At 42.4% G+C, this 20475-nt stretch overlaps 1 protein-coding gene across 1 annotated transcript; it reads right to left on the bottom strand.

Moving 5' to 3' along the window:
- Nucleotides 1–5110: 5110 nt before the first annotated feature.
- PIGA (phosphatidylinositol glycan anchor biosynthesis class A) lies at nucleotides 5111–14759 on the bottom strand. Its single transcript, XM_065901250.1, has 5 exons — nucleotides 14042–14759; nucleotides 9462–9594; nucleotides 8574–8706; nucleotides 8210–8416; nucleotides 5111–5377 (listed from the first exon to the last, which is right to left on the bottom strand). The coding sequence occupies exons 1-5, from the start codon at nucleotides 14757–14759 to the stop codon at nucleotides 5111–5113; spliced, it is 1458 nt and encodes a 485-aa protein (XP_065757322.1).
- Between the last annotated feature and the right edge of the window lie 5716 nt (nucleotides 14760–20475).

Genomic DNA, 20475 nt, shown 5'->3' on the forward strand with positions numbered 1-20475 from the left:
AGATAGATATTTGAAGCTCATGAAAAGAAGTACTAATACATTCTATGCTCTTGGTGGGAAGTACCAGCCCCTGGAACGTTTCATTTCCTCTGCATTCTGAGGTTTCTGGGAGATAAAGCCCAAATCTAAAATATGACCAGTTAAGAAAGATTATTTACTCTAAGGCAGTACTTAATAAAAGGCCCAGCTTCATTTTTTTCTTTTGGCTGCACCACACGGCATGTGGGATCTTAGTTCTCCAACCAGGGATTGAACCCGTGCCCCCTGCAGTGGAAGTGTGGAGTCTTGACCACTGGACCGCCAGGGAAGCCCCTAAAAGGCCCAGCTTGGAGGCCTCTCCAGACTGGAAGCATTAGACCACTGCCTGTAATAGTTTCATCCATGACAAAGTCCTCCGGCAACATTCCTGGTCTTTTACTTCCCATTGTAGGTGTCAGTAAAGGTGGTGCCTCGTTCTGGAAAATGTGGGCTATAGTCGATCACGGAGGGCTTGCAATGAAATGGATGAAGATGATCTAGGTTCTCGGTGAAGTACCCAAAGATTCTGTGAATCAGTACCTTCCCTCGCTGGACAATATTCTCTTGTAACCCTGATTCTTTGACATGCATCAGCTGGCCAATACCGGTAAAATTGATTTATGTGTAATTTTCCTCACCTGGGAAGAATAGATGAGGAAACTCTAGGTCTCCTGTTTCATTCTTGGCTACATTAGATTTTCTAAATTTCTACAACCTATTGGAAAAAACAAGCCCAAACAAAATTATAGGAGACAACTAAATCAATCTTATTTAATAAATGCTTCATGCAAAAATACGGGAGTTTCTCCTAGCACTCAGGCAAAATAGAATGACTCCCTATGTAGAGAACCGCCTCCCTGTACTCTGTGAAAAGGGTAAGGCATGAGAATCAGCCTTGAGTCACAATATACAACATACCCATTTCTGTGTATCACCACGCCATCACGAGCTTGTGCGGTTTCCATTCTCAAGGACATATATTATATAAGGTTACTTTACCAAGCTTAGATTACCTGGTAGCGTGCCAGTGTATGAAAATACATCAACACAAGTATTTCGGTTCTTTTCATGTCTCTTTCTCCAATTGTTCTGTAAGAAGGTGATCGTTTACTCACGTCAGCCCAGTGGTGTATCTAGAATTACATAACACCATTCAATCTTGTTTTCACCCTAATTTTCATTTAAAACCTCGCTGTTCTTTTTGTTTTACATACCAGAAAAGCTGGCCATGAGGGCTTCCCTGGTGGCGCAGTGGTTGAGAGTCCGCCTGCCGATGCAGGGGACACGGGTTCGTGCCCCAGTCCGGGAAGATCCCACATGCCGTTGGAGCGGCTGGGCCCGTGAGCCACGGCCGCTGAGCCTGCGCGTTCGGAGCCTGTGCTCCGCAGCGGGAGAGGCTACAACAGTGAGAGGCCCGCGTACCGCCAAAAAAAAAAAAAAAAAAGCTGGCCATGAGAAGGTCGACTTTTGTACTCTTTCAGAGAGACCATCTTTAGCACGTTTGAGCACTACATTTGAGATGGACGTAAAAGGCTACTGAAGTAAGGAGTTAACTCATGGTATCTTTGAAGGAGGCGAAACCATCTAGAGCTCCAGGGTTTCTCAGCCTTGGCACTACCGGCATTTTGGGCCAGATCATTCTTTGGTGTGGGAGGCAGTCCAAAAGCATCACAGGACATTTAGCAGCATCCCACCTGATGCCAGTGCCCCACTCCTATCCAGTTGGAACAAACAGAAATGTCTCCAGACACTGCCAGATGTCCCCCAGGGGGGCAAAATCACCACTGCCACATCCAGTTGAGAATCACTGAGCCACAACCAAATATGAAGGATAAAGGAAAATCAACTCCCCAAAGTACTGTGAATACAAATCAAAATCTGTAGAGAACTTTAATTTTCAGAATTTCAGATTGTAAAAATCCAGCCATAGAATGATACAATTTAACATCTACCCAGATTCTTTTGGGAATGCAGAGAAGGATAAAGAGGCCTTTAAAAATCCTTCACGAAACTAAACACAGACCTAGGATACCCTGACTGAGCCAAAAATGTTTTGGTGGAAGATAAATCAGAACATATCAACGTAGGGGACTGCTTTCCACTGCTTCCAACGAAGTGGGTTGGAGAAGCTGGGCATGGGGCTGCACCCCGCAGGCCTGCAAGCCCTATACTTGCCCAGCCTCAAGACTGAAGAGCCTAGAGTCAGCGACAGAGATATCAGTGGTTTAATAGATGGGGGATCTTACACATTTGAAGCAAGGTCCTGGAGCGACACCCCACGGCGTGCGGCAGACAGCAGCTGGCAGGATGGCGGGACATGGCAGGAGTCTTCGCTACCCAGGGAAGGGGCAGATTTACCAGTTATAGGGGAATTGACGTCAGGTGGGCTCATCAGTTACCAGGGAAACCAGCAGAGGGGCACGCCCCTCACGGCTCCTTTGATAAGTTATCAGGTGGAGATGTTCTGATCTAAAGATTAGAATAATCACTAGCTCTGGTCAGGGCAGGTATGTAGCAAGGTCAGTCATGTGAGTGGGGTGTAGGTGAAGCAGGCACCGGTCCGGCAGGGGATGTACAGAGAGCATGAGAACAGCCATCTTGGAGGGCCTGATCATACACTGGGCTTCTGTAAATGAAGTCAAAATTCCAATTTCTCTTAAAATAGCTTGCAAGATATAATGCATAATTATGTAGCTCACACGCACAGTGCTGTACAGATGTATTCATTTGTCTCACGCAGTGCACTGAAAAACTCTAGTGCACTGAAAAACAAGAGTTTGGATTAGGAAACAAAGGCACAATTGAACTTGCTATTGCATGAGTAAAAGAGAGAATATTGTAGAAAGAAAAGATGACAGAGTAATTCATCAACTTAAGGATATTTCCTGTTTTTCTAACAGACTAAGCAAAACATCAAATTGCACTGAAAAAAAAAAACATGGGAGGTAGGGGCTGGGGGCAGTGTTGCTCAACTAGTAAATAATATTCTGTTCTTCAAACAAGACAAACTCAAGAAAAATGTCAAAATGTCATTTTGGTCTTTATTTTTGGACATGTAGCATGTTTCCATAAATCAGTTTTACATGTGCTACTTTTTGGAACATCCAAAGAAATACAATATATTTTTCATAAATTCCTCATCACTGCAAGTTCACTTTCAAATAAATGTAAGTAGCAGGGCAGAACAATATGTTTCCACATATTGACCAGTGCAACAATGACAGTTACAATTTAGGTATTCAGGAAGCCTGAAAATTAAGATTTACTAGAACAAGCAAATTTACTTCCATTTGCTAAAGGGGAAAAAAAAAGGAAAATATGCAAATTACATGTATCATGCAAGAACTTTAAATCCTATTTCCATCTGAACTAAATGGCAATTTAATAGACAATTCTAGAAAAAAAAAGCTAAGAAACAAAAATAACATACAAGAAAAAACAGCCTTTAAAAATTGCTGAACAGAATAAATTAAACCAAATGTTACAGTTTCTTGCTTTATCATGAATATTGGCACTGTTTATTTCATATTTATATAAGTCAGTTTCTACGCATAAAAATCCTAGTAAGATTTAATGGTTTGGGTCAGTCTGTTTTTCTTTAACAAAAGAACCCCTAACTTCTAGATTTTAAAAACTGCACTCTTGCATTTGTGTTTTAGTACAAAACACAAATGTATTTCTTATGTATCACTGGCAACCAATTAGTAGGTATGTTAAGATACTTTTTCAAAAGAAGTTCTGTGAATGTTGTCATTAAAAAAAAAATCCTGTACAGAATCGCAATACTGCCAGCATCTAACTAGCGCGCCCCCAGTGCCTCATTCTTGTGACTTCACAGTCCTGAATCACAAAAACTTATTCTAAGGAGTTCAAAGAATTAATAAGACACACCATGTGGATAACCGGGGGTTTAAAAACCCATGGCTATGGGCCACGACGATTACAGTTAACAACATCCATCCACAAAGAGACCGTGTTCCTAAAATTTTCACACTCAATTGGCTATAAACAAAACATTCTGGGGTCAAGACTTCTGCACACTGACAATACTTATCAGGCATCAGCTAGGCCACAAGGGAAGGGAAGTGACTTCTATCAAAGGGACAGGGTAGCAGCTGATTTTGAGATGGCACACCTCGTACACTGCGCTCAGAAAACAAGAAGGCATTGACAGAGGACTAAATTATGCACTGAGAGATGTGGAGGGTTTCTCTGCACTATCATCAACAGTGGTATCGGTCCCTAGTATTTAAAAAGCAAAAAGTATTTTCATACACACAAGCGAAGATGAAGGCTCGACCTAGGAGAATGCATCCAATAGGATCAAAGAAGTACTGAGAGTACGCGGCGATTTTTTCCCGGCATTAGAAGCGTGAGCATTTTCGGCATGGCGGATATCTTACCACTCCATGTCAAACCTGACTATGACGAAGTGAGCCATCTGACTGATCAACAAAGAGCGAATGCACCCCCCACCCCCCACCCCCGGTCCTTACCGCAGGAAGCATCTAGGTCAACGTTCTATGCCTGGCAGGTGCTTAAAACATGCTGGGCGCTGACAGCCCATTTTACTCAAGAAACCTGCTGATTATATGGAACACTTACTGAGCATACCCAATAAAAGTTTAAGAACACGACTTAAGTGTCTAATAAATGTAGCATGAACACAACTTAAAACAGTTCACAGAGTTGTTGTACTTCCCTAAAGAAAACTTGTAAACATCTGGTGAATGTCTAATTAATGGTAGAACATTTAAAATTGGCCAAAAAATGCCCAGAAAACGTTTGGCCCTTCAGCACCCAAAGCTCCCAAAATATAACGTTAAAACATCTCTGCTAGAGGGATTTCAGTAGTCTGAAAAATTGCATACCTGAGTGGCTTCAATGTTCTCTCCTAAATTTTAAATAAGTGCAAGGAGTTTCTACACTCAGGAATTGCATAAGTGTTTATCTTTCCTCAAAATAAAACACGGAATGATAAAGAGGTAGCATAACTTACTATCAACTTTAAAAAGAAAAAAAGCAAGGTTATTTTCAATAGTCTTACTAGAACTATTACAAGTGTTTCAAATCTCACAATCCAGGCTTTCTTCTACCTGGTTTTAGGTACCTCACTGTTCTCATCCACCTTTTTCCTGTAAGGATACTGATGAGTCCAGGCACCCTTTGGCCCTGTGGCATCTACTGCAACATCGATGGTAGAATCTGGAGTCACCCATCTCAGGAAAATGAGGAAGAAAAAGCTGAATACAGCCAACAAAGCAAAAATGCAGCCTGTCAAGGGGCCACACTGAGAGATGAGTCTGTCCAGTCGTTTGTCCATCGATAACACAGCTTCTCCTGCCACTTGGTCGTACACCTGGCGGGAGAGAGCCGAGAATGAGCACCGTGAGCCAGGAGTGCTTTAGAGATGTCAACAGAAGGCGCGGACATTCACTGTTGTTACAGAAATGATGCGACGAATGATACTGATTACACTACGTATTGCCATTTGAGACAACACTTATGGAGCGCCTATTCTGGACGAAACACTGGGGTATGTATACCCTGTGGTACAAAGATGAATCTACCACGGCTCCTGTCCCCTAGGGGATCCCCAGCAATATTTAACCAACTATGAGAACTCCAAAGTCCTGAGACGCTGGAGCAGCTTTGCGGACGACCTGTCGAGGCCATATTTACTTCAGCAGTGACTCCCCAAGCAGGGAGGAAGGACTGGCCCTTTAAGGTTCCTTGACTCAACTACCATCAGAGAGTTACAATCCAGTGTGTCTGGGTACAGAGAGGCTCCTCTTTCCACAGCCAAGTGACGCCGTGTTGCTGAGCACAAACGGGGGGAACATACAGAGACATCTCACGGATTCCAAGTAAAAGGAGCAGAAAGAGATGGGGGAAGTTTTGGTAGATGGTACAGGTCAAACAAAATAAAGTTTATTTCTGAGCACTGGTAGTAGGTGGCTTGCTTCTTTAAAGTACTGCTGGGCACTAAACTCTGAAATATTAGAGAAAAAAACAAAGGTCCTTGAATATACTTATTTCAAACACATAAAATGGGCCGGCATTCACGTTTTTTAACTGCATTTGGGCATTACCTGTGGTCACTCTCACGTTATCAGACCTGTAAACCATCTCCTTTTGAACTCAAGAAAGTTCTGACGTGCAGAGCAAGTTCTAAAGGTCAACGGCCTCTGAAAGGTACGGGCTGTTTTCATCTAGCTCCTCTACCCCGAGGACATTTGGAATACACTGTAGTCAGAATTATATCGAGCGTTACGCTGAGACTGGCAAATTATAAATGAAAAAGTATGTTTCCAGCATGAATGCTGATTTAATTTCTTGATCAATTTTTCTAAATAGCAGTTAAACTAAGGAGTTGAAAGGGATCAAACATCCTGTGTGGAACAGGTAGAATTAAAAGAGCAACTACAAACTCACCCGTGTGTCCACCTTTATTTCTAAGTCAGTTAATTCATGATCTCAAGTGACAAAATAACAATTTGCTATTATGGAGAGAATGACAGGGACGACAATCCATGAGGGACAAGGATTAACGTCTTTTTTGGAATGTATACTGTAAGTTGCCAGAGTGTAAAACCGAAAACAATACAGACGTCCTACTATTACTTTAAGCCTAAATAAAAGAGAATTCGTGGTTTTTAAAAAAACCCTAATGCGCTCCTTTAACACAAGCTGACAAACTGTCACCGTAGTTCTTTGCCCCAAACTTATTATGTACAACAGCGCAAACTTCTGAGATTTACACGACATTGATCAAGAAGGTAAAGGCACAATTACAGAGATGTGGTCCTCAATCAGGGTGGGTTTCACTGAAAAAACCTGACTAACCAAATATGCCTGCCCACCATTCCCACATCCCCTCTGCTCCTAAAGGGTCACTTTAGAATCCAGCAGTGGGCACAGGAAGATGAACCGGACAGAGCCCGAAAAGGCTCCCGGGGCGATTCTGCCACGCGCTCCCAGCAGGTGATCAGTGCTGCACCCCAACTTCCAAAGGAAAACAAGGGAATGTACTTAATTCATATGGGTGGCGCGATTGCAAAACTTCTAGAAAGTGGCTATCTCAGAGCTATTTCAGTCAAAACCGTTTGTTAGTTGAAACTTCTCATGTTTCAATGCAAACTGTGTATGACGATTTTTAGAGATAAAAAGAGTTTTGTTGCATTTCCATTCAAATCGGGGCTCACCTTATGTACGGGAATTTACAAATTCCAACCAAGTAAGAAAGCCTTTCTGCTTACTCGGCTCCATCTTGCTCTCTACTTTGGGCTAGAAACTAGTTGCTCCACTGAATACAATGAGAGTATATAAAGCACTACCTTCTCCACGCTCCCAACTGACTGTCTTTCTGGGTCACAATTTCTAAGAAGCACAGCGTTTCCATCCAGCTTGCTATGTGATAATAAGAGGCAGGAGGTAGACGAAGTCATGAGAGGTACTTAAACAAAGGGCACAACTGAGTAGAATAAATGAAGTCCTGACCTGGAAATAAGGAAGCATTTCCTACAACTGTACTCTCCCACCTAAGGGCATTAACCTATTTCCTGCACCTGTCCTTTTACCAATTTTCTACTGCTGCTTTTTATTTGTGATCCTATTGCCAACACTTGTCACGTGCTTTTTGAATTCTAACTTACTATGTTCTCAATCAGCCCAAAGATGCAAAAATCCCTCTCCTGTAGAAAAATCACAGCAGCTAGCAAAAGTGACACGGGAGTTTTAGGAAGCAGCCTGGATTAAATATTTGTTACTTATAAGTTGCCACAATCGGGCTAAGCAAAACCATATATTTTCTAATAGACCTATATGCTTTAGAATCGTAAAGAGCCTCAAGAAAATGTCTAAGAGTAGATCTTAATATTAGTTTTGCCTCTAATTGTTGTGACTTCTAGAAAATTTTGTAACTCCTGCATGCCCAGTTTAATGAAAGGTCTAGATACTGCATTACTGCTATTTTCAGATGTCAAATGCAATGATTTGACTAGAAACTGAGCCTAACATATACCAGAAGTAATACAGAATTCACTTCTTTTCATTTGGAAGAGACTTCATAAACTTAAGCAACAGAGCAGAAATGGTAAACCTATATAAAAGCAGCAAGTGTGTACGTGAAACATCAAGTAAGAATTCAAGACACAATCTTCAAATACCCTTCTCTTGGCATGTGACATACTTTTTCAGTTCTCTCCGCAACATTCCTCCAGGTGTAGAAAGTCTTTACGATGTTGTGGATATTTTCTGGAGGCGGCAATGCTCCCGACTTCAGTTGGGAAACAGCTTTTTCCAATCCCTCACACAAAGATTTTACAGAAGGCTCACATAAAATGATAAGATTTTCTGGAAGTACTTCAGGAATTCCACCAACCCTGGTACTTACAACCTTAAAAAGGAAAAAAGAACATGTGATCCTCCATAATTCATCTCTCAGGAAAATAAACAATACCAGTTTAAAAAAATATTACAGACTGCATCTGATTATTTTTCAAAATACAAATACAGAGACCCCAACAACGTAATAAGCCCTCAAAGCTTTTTACCTGTAAACCACAACTGGCTGCTTCCACAATTGCCATACAGAATGCTTCAGTAAGGGAAGTATTAAGAAAAATATGTCCTTGAACTAAGACATTTCTGACATCTTTGTGTTCTAAGGCTCCCAAGAGACGCACTCTGATTTTTGAAACGAGAGAAAAAAGAGGGGCGTAAAAATCATGCTACAAAAGAAATACCATTTATAAGCCAAGTGTGCTACTCATATTATACTTAGAATCTTACTGCTTCTAATGTTTTCCATCTCAAAAGATTAATATCATCCAACTCTGATCTAAAAGAAAGTCATATAAAGCTGTTTGGTTAAAGCTTGTACAGCTAACGTATTTCTAACTTTTGTCACACAGATCAAATTTCATCTTCTACAAAATCAGTCTGCATTCAATGAAAATGTGAATACACCTCGATGAGTAAACGTTAAAGTGTCGTTTCTAAACAGGAAAATGTGCCTTTTAAATTGATGCTTCACGTGCACACAGCTCACGTTAACTAAGTTACCGAGGAAGAGAAATGTTCGGATCTGTACACGCAGAGCAATTTACGTGATTCGGGCCGTGCTATTTAAATCACAACTCAGTATGGCTTGAGAATCTGCAAACATTTCCAATCAAATAGCTGTTTTTTTGTGCATTCTCGGGTGCCCCAACCAGTGCCCCCTAAAGTCAAATAATGTTGGGCTAACAGAAAAACTAAAATTATGAATTCCTTAACTAGGGTTCCCCATTTTATATAATTTTTCTTAAATAGGCCTTGCATTACATTTTTATGTCAAGTACATGTAGGAGAAGCAGCCCACTTAATGCAGGCATGTAGCCAAAACCAATTTTAGGTAACTGATATTTTCTCACCCAAGACAATACGGAATCCATCAATACCTGTCATGGAGCTGGTATCTTTCCCGTACTTCTTCCAAAATGACTCTCTTTGGTCCCTCTCCTCCAATTATGAAATTTAAATTGGGATATTTCTTACAGAGTTCAGGTATTATACCACTAAGCAAATCGGTCCCTGAAAACATCAAGTTGAATGTTTGAGTTATCAATAATTAACCTTAAAAAAAATTTTATCAGAACTTCTGAGAATCCACTCACTTTGAAAAGTAATATTAGCTATGCCTCCCTTACTTAAGGGGAGAAACAAATTCTCTTAAACCTTTCCTGGAATGGTGGAATCGTTCAAACTGCCAGGGGTCCCCCAAGAGTTCTTGAGGATACATACACTGATACCCATGGGTACCTTCCACTCACCCAGTTCGTGGACTATTCTGTTCCATTTCAACATTGTGTTCTAGGTTATTCACCTGTGTTTACACACCTACTGCTAAAAAATGGCATTTGAGGTAGCTTGCATTTCAGTTAAAACTTTCTGCAGAGCAGGAGAGTTGACTGGAGATCTGGGTCTTGACCCAGCCTTTTTATGAGCAAACTCTGAAAATGGGACTTTCCTGGTAAGAGAAAATGAACAGACCGACGTACCTGAAGTCCAAGGTCTCTTTCACCTACAAAATTCTACCAGCGTTATGATTCTACTTCCTACTATAGGGAAGGGCTAAGCAGAAAAACGTGACTGCTGCCTCCGCTGTGTTGAGAATGCAGTTTGTACAGAGGACTTTGCAGCGAACGCTAGGGTATTAGCAAAATTTGTTAAGAGTCCATCCAAATCTGCTACAGCCCACTTCCCCCGAATGACAGTGAATGAAGGTGGCAGGACTTCCACTGCCAGATCATTACAGTCTGCAGAACACAAGGGGGCATCTGGGTCCTTTTTTTTCTTTTTAATGAAACTTTCTTATAATATGTTAATACAACCTTAGGTAATATAAAGCAGCAAAATAAATCATGCCCTACTAGTCTGAAAGTAGCAATCCAAAGTGACAGTAGTGTTGATGTTTAAGAATTTAGCTCATTAACAAGTACAAATCATACACATTCAAAAGTAAATGTAAAGTAAGCCAGTTAAAGAAATGCATACACATACATACACAAGAACTGCACTTCTTCTATCAATCTTCCCAAATACAGGCAGATCAATTATTAAAAAGATGGTAGGAGAAATAATATATATAGGGTCATTTTTATTAAATAATTCCAAGTAGGATTTATTACGTAAACTCTGCTAGTATTTTCAAAATATGACTGCATTAGCAAACATAAATTCACGTGGCTTTTTTTTGTTGCTTTTGCGGTACGCGGGCCTCTCACTCTTGTGGCCTCTCCCGTTGCTGAGCACAGGCTCCGGACGCGCAGGCTCAGCGGCCATGGCTCACGGGCCCAGCCGCTCCGCGGCATGTGGGATCCTCCCGGACTGGGGCACGAACCCACGTCCCCTGCACCGGCAGGCGAATTCTCAAGCACTGCGCCACCAGGGAAGCCCCACATGTGGCTTTTCCGAATTATGAAAGCTTCTCATTAAAATCTTACCTACCTTTGTTTCAAGTTTATTACCAAGTCCATCAACTGGATTTTTAGATAAACCAGAAGGTGTCTTAATGACTTCTAACAAGTAACCTCGTATAATTGTTTCCTTCCCCTCCCTCCTTGCCCTCTCTCCCTTCTAATACAAAGGTTAAGAATCCATTCTTTAAATGAAAAAAACCCAAAACCCCACATATAGAGCAATAATCATAATTAGTAACAATAGCTACAATTACTGAGGGCTTACTATACCAGGCGGTGGGCTTTAAATGCATTGTTGTTTAATTCTGACAAGTACTTTAAAAGAAACGGAAACGATTAATATTATCAACGATCTATATTATTATTCTAAGAATAAAGGTTTTTTTCTCCCCATAATAAGAAATGTTCTGGTGCCTCTAGCAAGCGTCCAACACAATGAAACATACCAAAGGACTTTCAATTGCCATATTCTCACAAAATGGACAAGAAAAGCTCTGATCTGAAGTGCTTCTAAAGCACTTCTAAAGCAGTCTAATAGAATCTTCTGAACCTATACCTAGGATAATGGTGGCTCGGCTGACGGTGGAGGGAACAGGAGACCTTAACTGCAGAAGAGCTCAACTCAGGCTTGTCATCTCTGTTACTTACTGTGTAACCTGGGTGAGTTACTTACCCCCTCTGAGACTCAGTTTCTTTGTCTGTTACATGCAGATAACATCTACCCTACAGTTGCTGGGAGGGTCAAGTTAGGTACTGTACCATGTACAGGCTTTACCAACTGCAGAATATAAATGTAAGTCATCATTAGCACTAGAGCAGAAGTGGGGCATGTCTGCACATGTACGTGAGCGCTGCTAAACCCTGCCTGAGAGCAAAACAGGCTCAGTGGAAGAGGGAAGAGGCCAGGGATCCTGGGTAATAGGATTTCTGATTTATTCTCTCTTACTTAATATGTTCCAGTGGCCTTTGATATCTGGTCCAAATGAACACCTCCTAAAGAAATTAATTTATTAATAATTAATGGACCATTAATACAACTACTCACTTTTGAACTACAGATGTGGCCATTCCCTCTCAGAATGTTACTTTTTGCACAGTGCCTGACATACGGAAAGGGTTTGATAAATATTTGTTAAATGACTGAACTGAGAACAGGAAAGGCTGTACCTTCACTCTTTGGTGGTTAGCTCAGCTGGTTAAAATACCATAGTTAGTGAAGTAAAGGTAACAGGTTCAATCTCTGAACAGGTAAGTTAATTTTGCTCTGATCCTTGACCACGCACGCATCATATGCTTTCTCAGCTAGCTATCTCACAAAGGTATATTATTTGGTGAAAAAACAAAATAGGCACATTTCTTAAGTTACAACAAACACATTACCAATATCCCAAGAGGGCTTCAGAACACAGAATGCTGCTCCATTCACATCTTCTTCAAGTAAGGAATGGAAGCATTTCATTGCCTTCACCCCCAAAAACGCAGTTCAGTAGAAGTTTTCTCACCAACCTCCGCTTAGTGGATCACTGCATGGACCAAGGCTCTCCATTCCAAAGGTAAAACATCGTGGCCAAGGCCCACATCTGGATTTTAGGCCACTCCCTAGTACACTGGGACACTTCTGACCCCACCGCTGAGCTTCATGCTTACCAAGAATCAGCTGCATTTGTCCACAAATCTGTCTGATGCCTATTTTATTATACTTGTTACAGCATTTAAATAGCACAAAAATGGACAAAATGAGTTTCTGTGAAACTAAGCTGAACGGTTTGAAAAATTCAATAAAGACACAGTAAAAAAAACCTTGTCAGATTAGGGGATATCCTGAACCACTGTATAAGGTCAAAAACAAATGAAAAATCCAGAAGTACATGACTTCATGTGCCTTTAGAGGTTCTCACCACATTTAAGAGACCCAAACTGGCAACTGTAAGTTATGCTTTTTAAAGGTGACTGTGCAAGAAAGATGACGCAGCTCAAATCAGTGGACCAGTACTCTTAAGCCTGCAGGCCTAAACCAAATTATTGGTGATTCAGTGCATGGTAATAATATTTTGAGTAAATTAAAATATTTTCAAGGGGGAGGTTTACATATTATCTTTTTAACAATTCCCCACTTGTAGTGACAATTTTGATTGCTGGACAGGTTTTCAAATACCATCCAGAAAACCATTTATGTTTTGAATAACTGGGCTGCTTCAGACTTTCAGTCAGCAAGGCTCTACAAATTCTACTGTGGCATCCATGAAGTGCTGCAGAGGCACTGAAACAATCCTCCTGCGCACAGCAGACACATACCGAGTACAAACTGGGCTAAGTACTGTACAGGAACCACCACTGAGCCTCATGAGATTACCAGTGCTGCCCAAATCACACAAAAGAAAAAAAACTGAGCCTCGGAGATGTCAAGTAGCTTGTCTTCGATCACACAGGAGGATGGAGCCAGGATCAGACTCTGGGCTGTCTGACCGCCCTTTAGCACTTACGTGCCAATTCATTATTAACGTCTTATCTACGATTAAAGGAAATAAGCAAGCTACAAAACAGTAACGTGCAGAACAAGCTCACTGACTTTGAGTGTATGCATAAAAACGACAGGAAAGCTATAAATCAAACGTTCATTAGGGTCATCCCTGAATAATACAGTTACAGCTGATTTTAGTTTTCTCCCTTGCGATTTTCTTAGTTTTCAAAATATCTGCAATGAAAAGAAAGGGTTATGTGATGGTCTGGGCCCTGTACTTGCTACTGCATGTGTACGGAAATTTTTAAAAGACCTGACCTATTAAACAACATCAGGTTATTGTTTTTCCTTTTAAATAACTATGAAAACATCGGGGGTGGGGGGCTGGGGCTGGGGATAGCATTTACCACTGTTCCAGAAATTTCTCCTTTAAGATGTACAAAACATTATTAGACCCTTCTTTGCTGTATTTAACGAAGTTGTTATAAAACCATAAAACAAAACCAAAAGCCCAACAATCATTATAACACAAATATTCAACAGCTTTCTACAAGGAAAAAAAGGCTGTGCAGTGCATTTGTAGCTATCATTTCATTACCTTTTCTGTAAACAAGTCTGCTGACAACAACAACAGTTATTACACTATCATGCCTTCTAAATGGGTCTGGAGTGAAGTCAGTAGGATCTACAGCATTAGGAATGACGGACACTATTTCAGGATTCAGTGCTGCTCTTAGCACAGTGTTTTCCTTACTAGTGTAAGAGACACAAATTATGTGGTTTGTGTCACAAAGAGACACAGTTAGAAGCTTGTTTGTAAGCACCGAGCTGACATCAGCAAATCCAAAAAGGGAATGGTCCGTGAAGACTGTCTGGAGGCCCATTGTCTTGGCGTGGAAGAGGGCATCATGGGCCATGGCAGAAAAGGAACTATGTGAATGGATTATCGTGACTCTCTCCCGAACAAATATGTACCTGAGCAATGGCAGACTGTGAAAGAGGGTCGTGGCTGTAGATTGGTTGTACATGACTTTCAGAGGCAAGTAATAGACTTTGAGGCCATTAGTGAGGTAACGGATGCCTTTGCGATTTCCGTAAGCATGGGTGACAATTATGACCTTGTGCCCTCTTTCAATCAGGCACTGAGAGAGCTGGTAAATGTGGCCTTCCACGCCTCCCATATTTGGGTAGAAAAAGTCCGACACCATGCATATATTATGGGTACAGGTTCTACACGTGGAAAGACGTCCAGGGCTGACATGGGAGAGTGAAGCTGAGGGACGCTGGCCATGCCCACCTCCTCCTCTACAGGCCATGCTGAGATGGTTTAGGCATTAGTCCTTAGAGCAACCCAGTTAAGATATGTGTCCTCTAGTACCTGAAAGAGAGAGTAAACAAGGATCTAAGCTCAGAGACAAAATACATTCCACACTCCAAATCCAGACATAAATATTCTTTTAATGTTAATCTGTTAGCTTTTCCCCTAGAAATAAAGCAAAGCGTATGATGAATTCATGCATTTGACAGCATTTACTTGCTTAGTACTTACTGTGTGTCATACAACAAAACTAGACTCTGCATGTCCTTATATCTTAATTTTGCTCTAAAAATACCGTTACACATAATCTTAAATAATGTTTGTTACACCAAAGTATAGAATACTTTGCCAGGTTAACCAGTTCATTCACATAATAAAACATACGGATCTTTACAGAAAAGGTTTGCTAACCCCACTTTAGAGCTTAGCCATTGACTCAATGAATCTCATCAAGTTCGCTAGTATTAAGTCTGTGGTTTACACTAAAATATACCTGGAGTGAGAACTGTCTTTTGAGAGCAGCTTTTTAAAGTGTCACCTGTAGCACATGCCACAGGCCTTATTTTCTCCTTCCTTATTCAAGAATGGTGATAATCAAACCGTTCCCCTCATTTTCTTAAACTTTCAGTTACGTATATCTTTCCTCCATGAGTATCCCTCCCTTCAGTTTGGAATCGAAAGATAAAAACTAAACTAGAGACGGGCTGGATCTGGGGCCATTTTATACCTCTAAAGTAGGAAATGTTCAGCTCAGGGGTCCCCGAGAGCATCAGCGCAAAAATCATCAACTCAATGTTCAGTATGATTACAGATTCTTAGACATTTAAAACTAAAGAGAATCTTGGAAAGTGAGTGAAACTCCTTCTCAGCTTTACAAATGAGATTTCCATGCCTCCAGAAACTCAACTATACAACGGGAAGCCATCCTAAAGGTCTGAGTTTCTGATGTCACCGCAAACTCAGAAAATGCAAAGTAACAGCTTGTGCAAAGTCTGTTCTCTCCAACAAAGTCATGTTTATTTTAAATATTGTCTCAAAAATACTCAATGAGTGTTTGTTGAGCTGAATTTGCTAACTACAATTCAACATTACCAAATCATAAGATTCTTCAAGTCTGTACTTTTAAGTGGCTTCACGAACATTTTCTTACTGTGGTTTGTCACCTAAACCCGAATTTCCAGTTCCATTCAATTTTAAAAGATGAATGATAACGAAAACAGTGAGTAAAGCACCAAATGAAATCATTTAAAGTTGTCATTAACCTGCAATGTTCTGTGAGAAATGTGCCTATCACGGTTATCACGCCTAACACTTCCATGGGGTAAAAGCTCAACAAAGGGCACAATCACAGAATCTTAAAATTTTAAAGTTGAAGAAAGGCTTGGAGATCTAGTGAATACCTCTCTCATTTTACGAATGAGAAACCAGACAAGTTGAGCGATCGGTCCAAGGTCCCCACCCAGCCACTTGAGCGGCAAATGCGAGATGGCCGTAAAGTCCACAGTCAACAAGTTCCTAGACAGTTGTTATCAGCAGAGACTCCAGAGAAGCCTTAGGGTGACCCGGCGGGGGCTTGGGGTCAAAAGGACGGTGCTTCCACCCACCCGCCGAGCGCCGTTCCAGCTTCACTCGCTGAGGGGTCGCTGGGGAGCGCCAGGGCCAAGGAAGGGATGACCCCGCTCAGTCAGCGACCCCGGCGCAGGCAGGCGGGGTCTCGCCAGGCCCAAAGGGAGGAAAACGGCCAAAGAGCGAGCAGGAGGTCGAGGCCGGGAGTCCCAGAGCCGTTCGCCCCGCCCGCCTTAGCCGACGCGGAACCGGCTACAGCTCGGCGGCCCCAGCGCACCCTCAGCCCCACTCGACTCCGGAGACCCTCGACCCCGACCTCCGACCCTCAAGCCGGCTCGGCTTCGCCCCCTGCATCGTCGGCCACGCTCCCCTGAGGGCAGCTCAGTCCCATCTGGAAGCGGCAGGGAGTACCGGCGCGGGAAGCTCAGACACGCACTTACCAGCGAGTCCCATGGCCGCCAGTGTCCGGACCTCCCGCGGCTGCAGCCGGAGTCCCGCCCCGCTGCTCCGAAGCACCAATCAGGGGCGTCCGCGCCCGAGCGCCGCGCCCCCGGAACAGCCAATCACAAAGAGGCGCTGGGGTCACATGCAGGAGTGACGCTCAGTCCCCACCCTTCAGCGCGGGGTGTAACGTCAGCGGGCGCCTGCACAGTTGCCACTATGTTCCGGAAGACTTGTTTTCTCTGTATTGAAAGCACTAATCCTCGGTTTAACCTTTTATATGAATTCTGAATATTGAGATTCTCTAAAAATCGGCCTTGGTCTCTTGTTACACAAGCAGCCCACCAGGACCCTTCGACGGGGTAAAACCAGTACTCCCAGCGTGCCTCGCAGCGACTCTTTGGCGCTCCTGGGAGTTGTAGTCCCGTGGCCTTCGGAGGCGAATCCGAACTTAGAAAACTCACTCCCAGGATGCACCGCACTTCTAAACGCGGGTCTTGCGGACCGTCGGGTGGGTTCGCGCCTTGCTTGTCTAGGTACAGCGTCTCTTTTCTGGAAGCTTGTTCTCTGGCTTCCAATTGGAGAGACTTTTGGCTGGGAAGGCTACAGAAAGCTGGGGTCATGGTGGGGTTTTGTTTGTTATTTATTATCTGTGCCACAGCAGACCTGCCAGTTTCTTACCACTCTGGTAGGATTGCTTGATGTAGTAAATAAAATACACAAATAAAAAGTCAAGTCAAAGTTTTTAGTAATTTGAATTTCAAATAAACAAATATTTTTTAATATAAGTGTGTCCCAAATATTGGGGTCTTTACTAAAAAAATATTCGTTGTTTATCTGAAATTCAGATTTAACTGGGCATGTTTCATTCTACCTGGCAACCCTCCACTCTGGAGGAAAAAAACCTGAGGTCTGACCTGAAATATCAACTCCCATTCAAACTGGTTCAGCTGGCTATGGTGGTGCTTGGCCAAGAGGCTAATGAATCACTGGAAGTGGTCTGATGGTCATCCAGCCCTCACAGCGGGTACACAGGGTTCCCCAGCCGAGCAAATGCCTTCCTGAGCGCCATCACCACCATCGTTGCCAGCACCCATCTTAAGCCTGTAGAAAGCCTGTTCATCCCTGAAGATTTCGGCTCCTTTCTGATGCCCTACCCAAACTTCCACAAAGAATTAAATCCTCCCTCTTTTGTATTTTGACAGCACTTTGGCCATATGCTGGTATAGCATTTATCAGTGATATTCAATTTGTTTGCCTGTTCCCCCTCACACCCCCTCCCCCGCCTTCTTCCTCAACCTGATCCTTGGAGACTTGTGTTTTCTTGGGATCTCACATGGACCGCTTTCTGAAAATTGGCATTTGTATTTGCTTGTTAAACGTCTGCCTTCCCAGCCAGGGAGTAAGCAGAAGCAGGGTCTGTTCCTGGTACTAGACACTGAATACGTTTTAGCTGTATTAATGCCTGTGCTCCGCAACGGGAGAGGCCACAACAGTGAGAGGCCCATGTACCACCAAAAAAATAATAATAATAAAATAAAATAAAACTAGATATCACCTTCCCTTGAAATTCAACTCTTTGCAAATTCATACGTAAATTAGCTCTTGGATAATTCTGGAGTGGGAAGGCAATGAATTTGTATGGAGAACCCACTATCTATATATATACAAGGCACAAGGCAGGGAAAAACTGGCATGAGCTTTACCAGCAAGGAAACAAGGCAAAGTTAAGGCATATGTAAATATCTATGATAGATGGTAGGAAGCGATAAATGTCACAAAAGAAATACAAGAAAAATACTGGGAGTTCAGAGGGAAAGAGTATTTCTGGCTGCCAGCATTTAGCTCCTGGAAGTAAAGAGTGCTCATGCAACTGCTGGGAGCAAGATTATTCCAAGAACAACGTGACCGGGGTACAGAGACAGATGCTGACTGTCCAGTGAATGCCGTTGTGCAATTTCACAGCGGGAGAGAAGGGCAAGGGTTCAGATAGGAGAAGGGCGGTATTTCCAGGGAAGGTTGGAGAAAACTGATAGAGGATCTTACTATGGAAAATGGATTTGATGCTGAGCCAGACTTCCAGCCAAGATGACATTTTCATTTAATATTTTGAGATTCCTCTCTTCTCATTGTGCTTCAAAAAGAAAAACAAGAGACATAAATGAGAAAATTCATGTTATAGCTGTGATTAAGATCCTAAATATTTCCATGTATCAGAAACAGAACCAAAGTGCAAAACGGTGATCAGAACCAAGCCACATAGGTCCTGTACTCTGTATGTGGAAGCAGGAAGACACTGACGAGGGTTCAGCTCTTGTAAAACAATAGAGACTAAAAGGTCTCCATGTGTGGCTAGAGACAGGAACCAACCCTGTGGGAGACTGTTACATGGTGGCCTTCAATGAACCATTTTCCTATGTTCACACCGTTGTCTAATCCCTTCCCACATCAACTCTAGGCTTGGCCACGTCGCTCACTTGGCCAATGGGACATCAGTAAATGAGATACAGCAGAAGCTTAATACGTGCTTATGCACTGAGGCATGTCCTGTTGGAAGCTCTCCTCTTGAAAGCCAGTGGCTATGCTGTGAAGAAACTCAGGCAAGATACTGAATGATGAAAAGCCACCTGGAGAGAAGCCCTGGAGAATAAGAGTCCATCTTGGGCATTCCAGTGGCAGATGAGTTCCCATTCACTGGTCATAGAATCAATACTTCACTATTAACTAAATAATTATTTATTAGGCACCCACTACATGCAAGACATTGTTCCCACTCTGAGGATTATGAGTAAATTAGACAAAGTCCAGCTCTTGTTGAGCAAATGACCAAATCCATTAAGCTCACAATTTTCACCCAACTCTTCCTTTCCTTAAAAGTCTTAAAATGGATTATTTGTGTCATCTCCTTTATCAAGTATCTCAGGCAGTATTTTAATCTCATCCAACTCTGACCATTATACCATCCAATCTGTTTCCACCTCCAAAGGGTCTCCCACCACACTGCTGTAGTCACAGATTTATGATCTGTGCTGTCCTATTAATGCATTTTCTGGCCTTGTGGCTTAGATAATCAGGGACATCATGCATCACCGGCATTTATTGTGTTTGCTTTAAGCTCTCGGGGCTTTCTCACATATTTTTATTTTGCAACACAATTTTGTGGGTTGAAAAATTGCAGCTCACGTTCCAAAGCTATTAGTATGACAGATATTCCTGTACGATGACCAGTGAACTCTAACAAGGCAATAGGCCAGTTCCGCCACCTCCACCCTAAGGACCCGCTCCATCCCAGCCGAGACCTAGCCTCAGGGAATCCAAGTCCAAGTCTCCTGGTGCTTAGAGATGGTTGGGGAGAAAACGGGGGGCCAGGTTTTGGAAGTGGAAAGCCGGATCTTGTATAGTTTTGTCCAGAATTCCCTATAACATCTCCATCTAAATGGCAATTGGGAAGCCAGAGCCACTAACTAAAATGTGGTTTGAGTTGGTTTTAGGGCAGATCCAGGAATCCAGTATAAGCCAAGAATGTTGCTCACAGTCATGCTTCTCTTTTGGCAGATAATCCCTTTAATATGTAAAGTACATTGTATTTTTCAAATTGTTTTCATTTATGGAGTGACGTGACCAACTCTGAGATACAGGGAGATGAGATTATCACTCATGCCTCTAGCAGGAGAGGAAGCGAAGGCACCATGAGGTGGCTTGGCCTC

The sequence above is a fragment of the Phocoena phocoena genome, chromosome X, assembly GCF_963924675.1.
Source record: "Phocoena phocoena chromosome X, mPhoPho1.1, whole genome shotgun sequence".
Lineage (NCBI taxonomy): Eukaryota > Metazoa > Chordata > Mammalia > Artiodactyla > Phocoenidae > Phocoena > Phocoena phocoena.

Coding starts and splice junctions, on each gene's coding strand:
- PIGA (XM_065901250.1), bottom strand. CDS start 14,759: ATGGCCTGTAGAGGAGGAGGTGGGCATGGCCAGCGTCCCTCAGCTTCA. Junction 9,595..14,041: donor CAGACTTGTTTACAGAAAAG/GTAATGAAATGA, acceptor TGATGTTTTCAG/GGACCGATTTGCTTAGTGGT. Junction 5,378..8,209: donor TTGCGGAGAGAACTGAAAAA/GTATGTCACATG, acceptor CTCTCCCGCCAG/GTGTACGACCAAGTGGCAGG.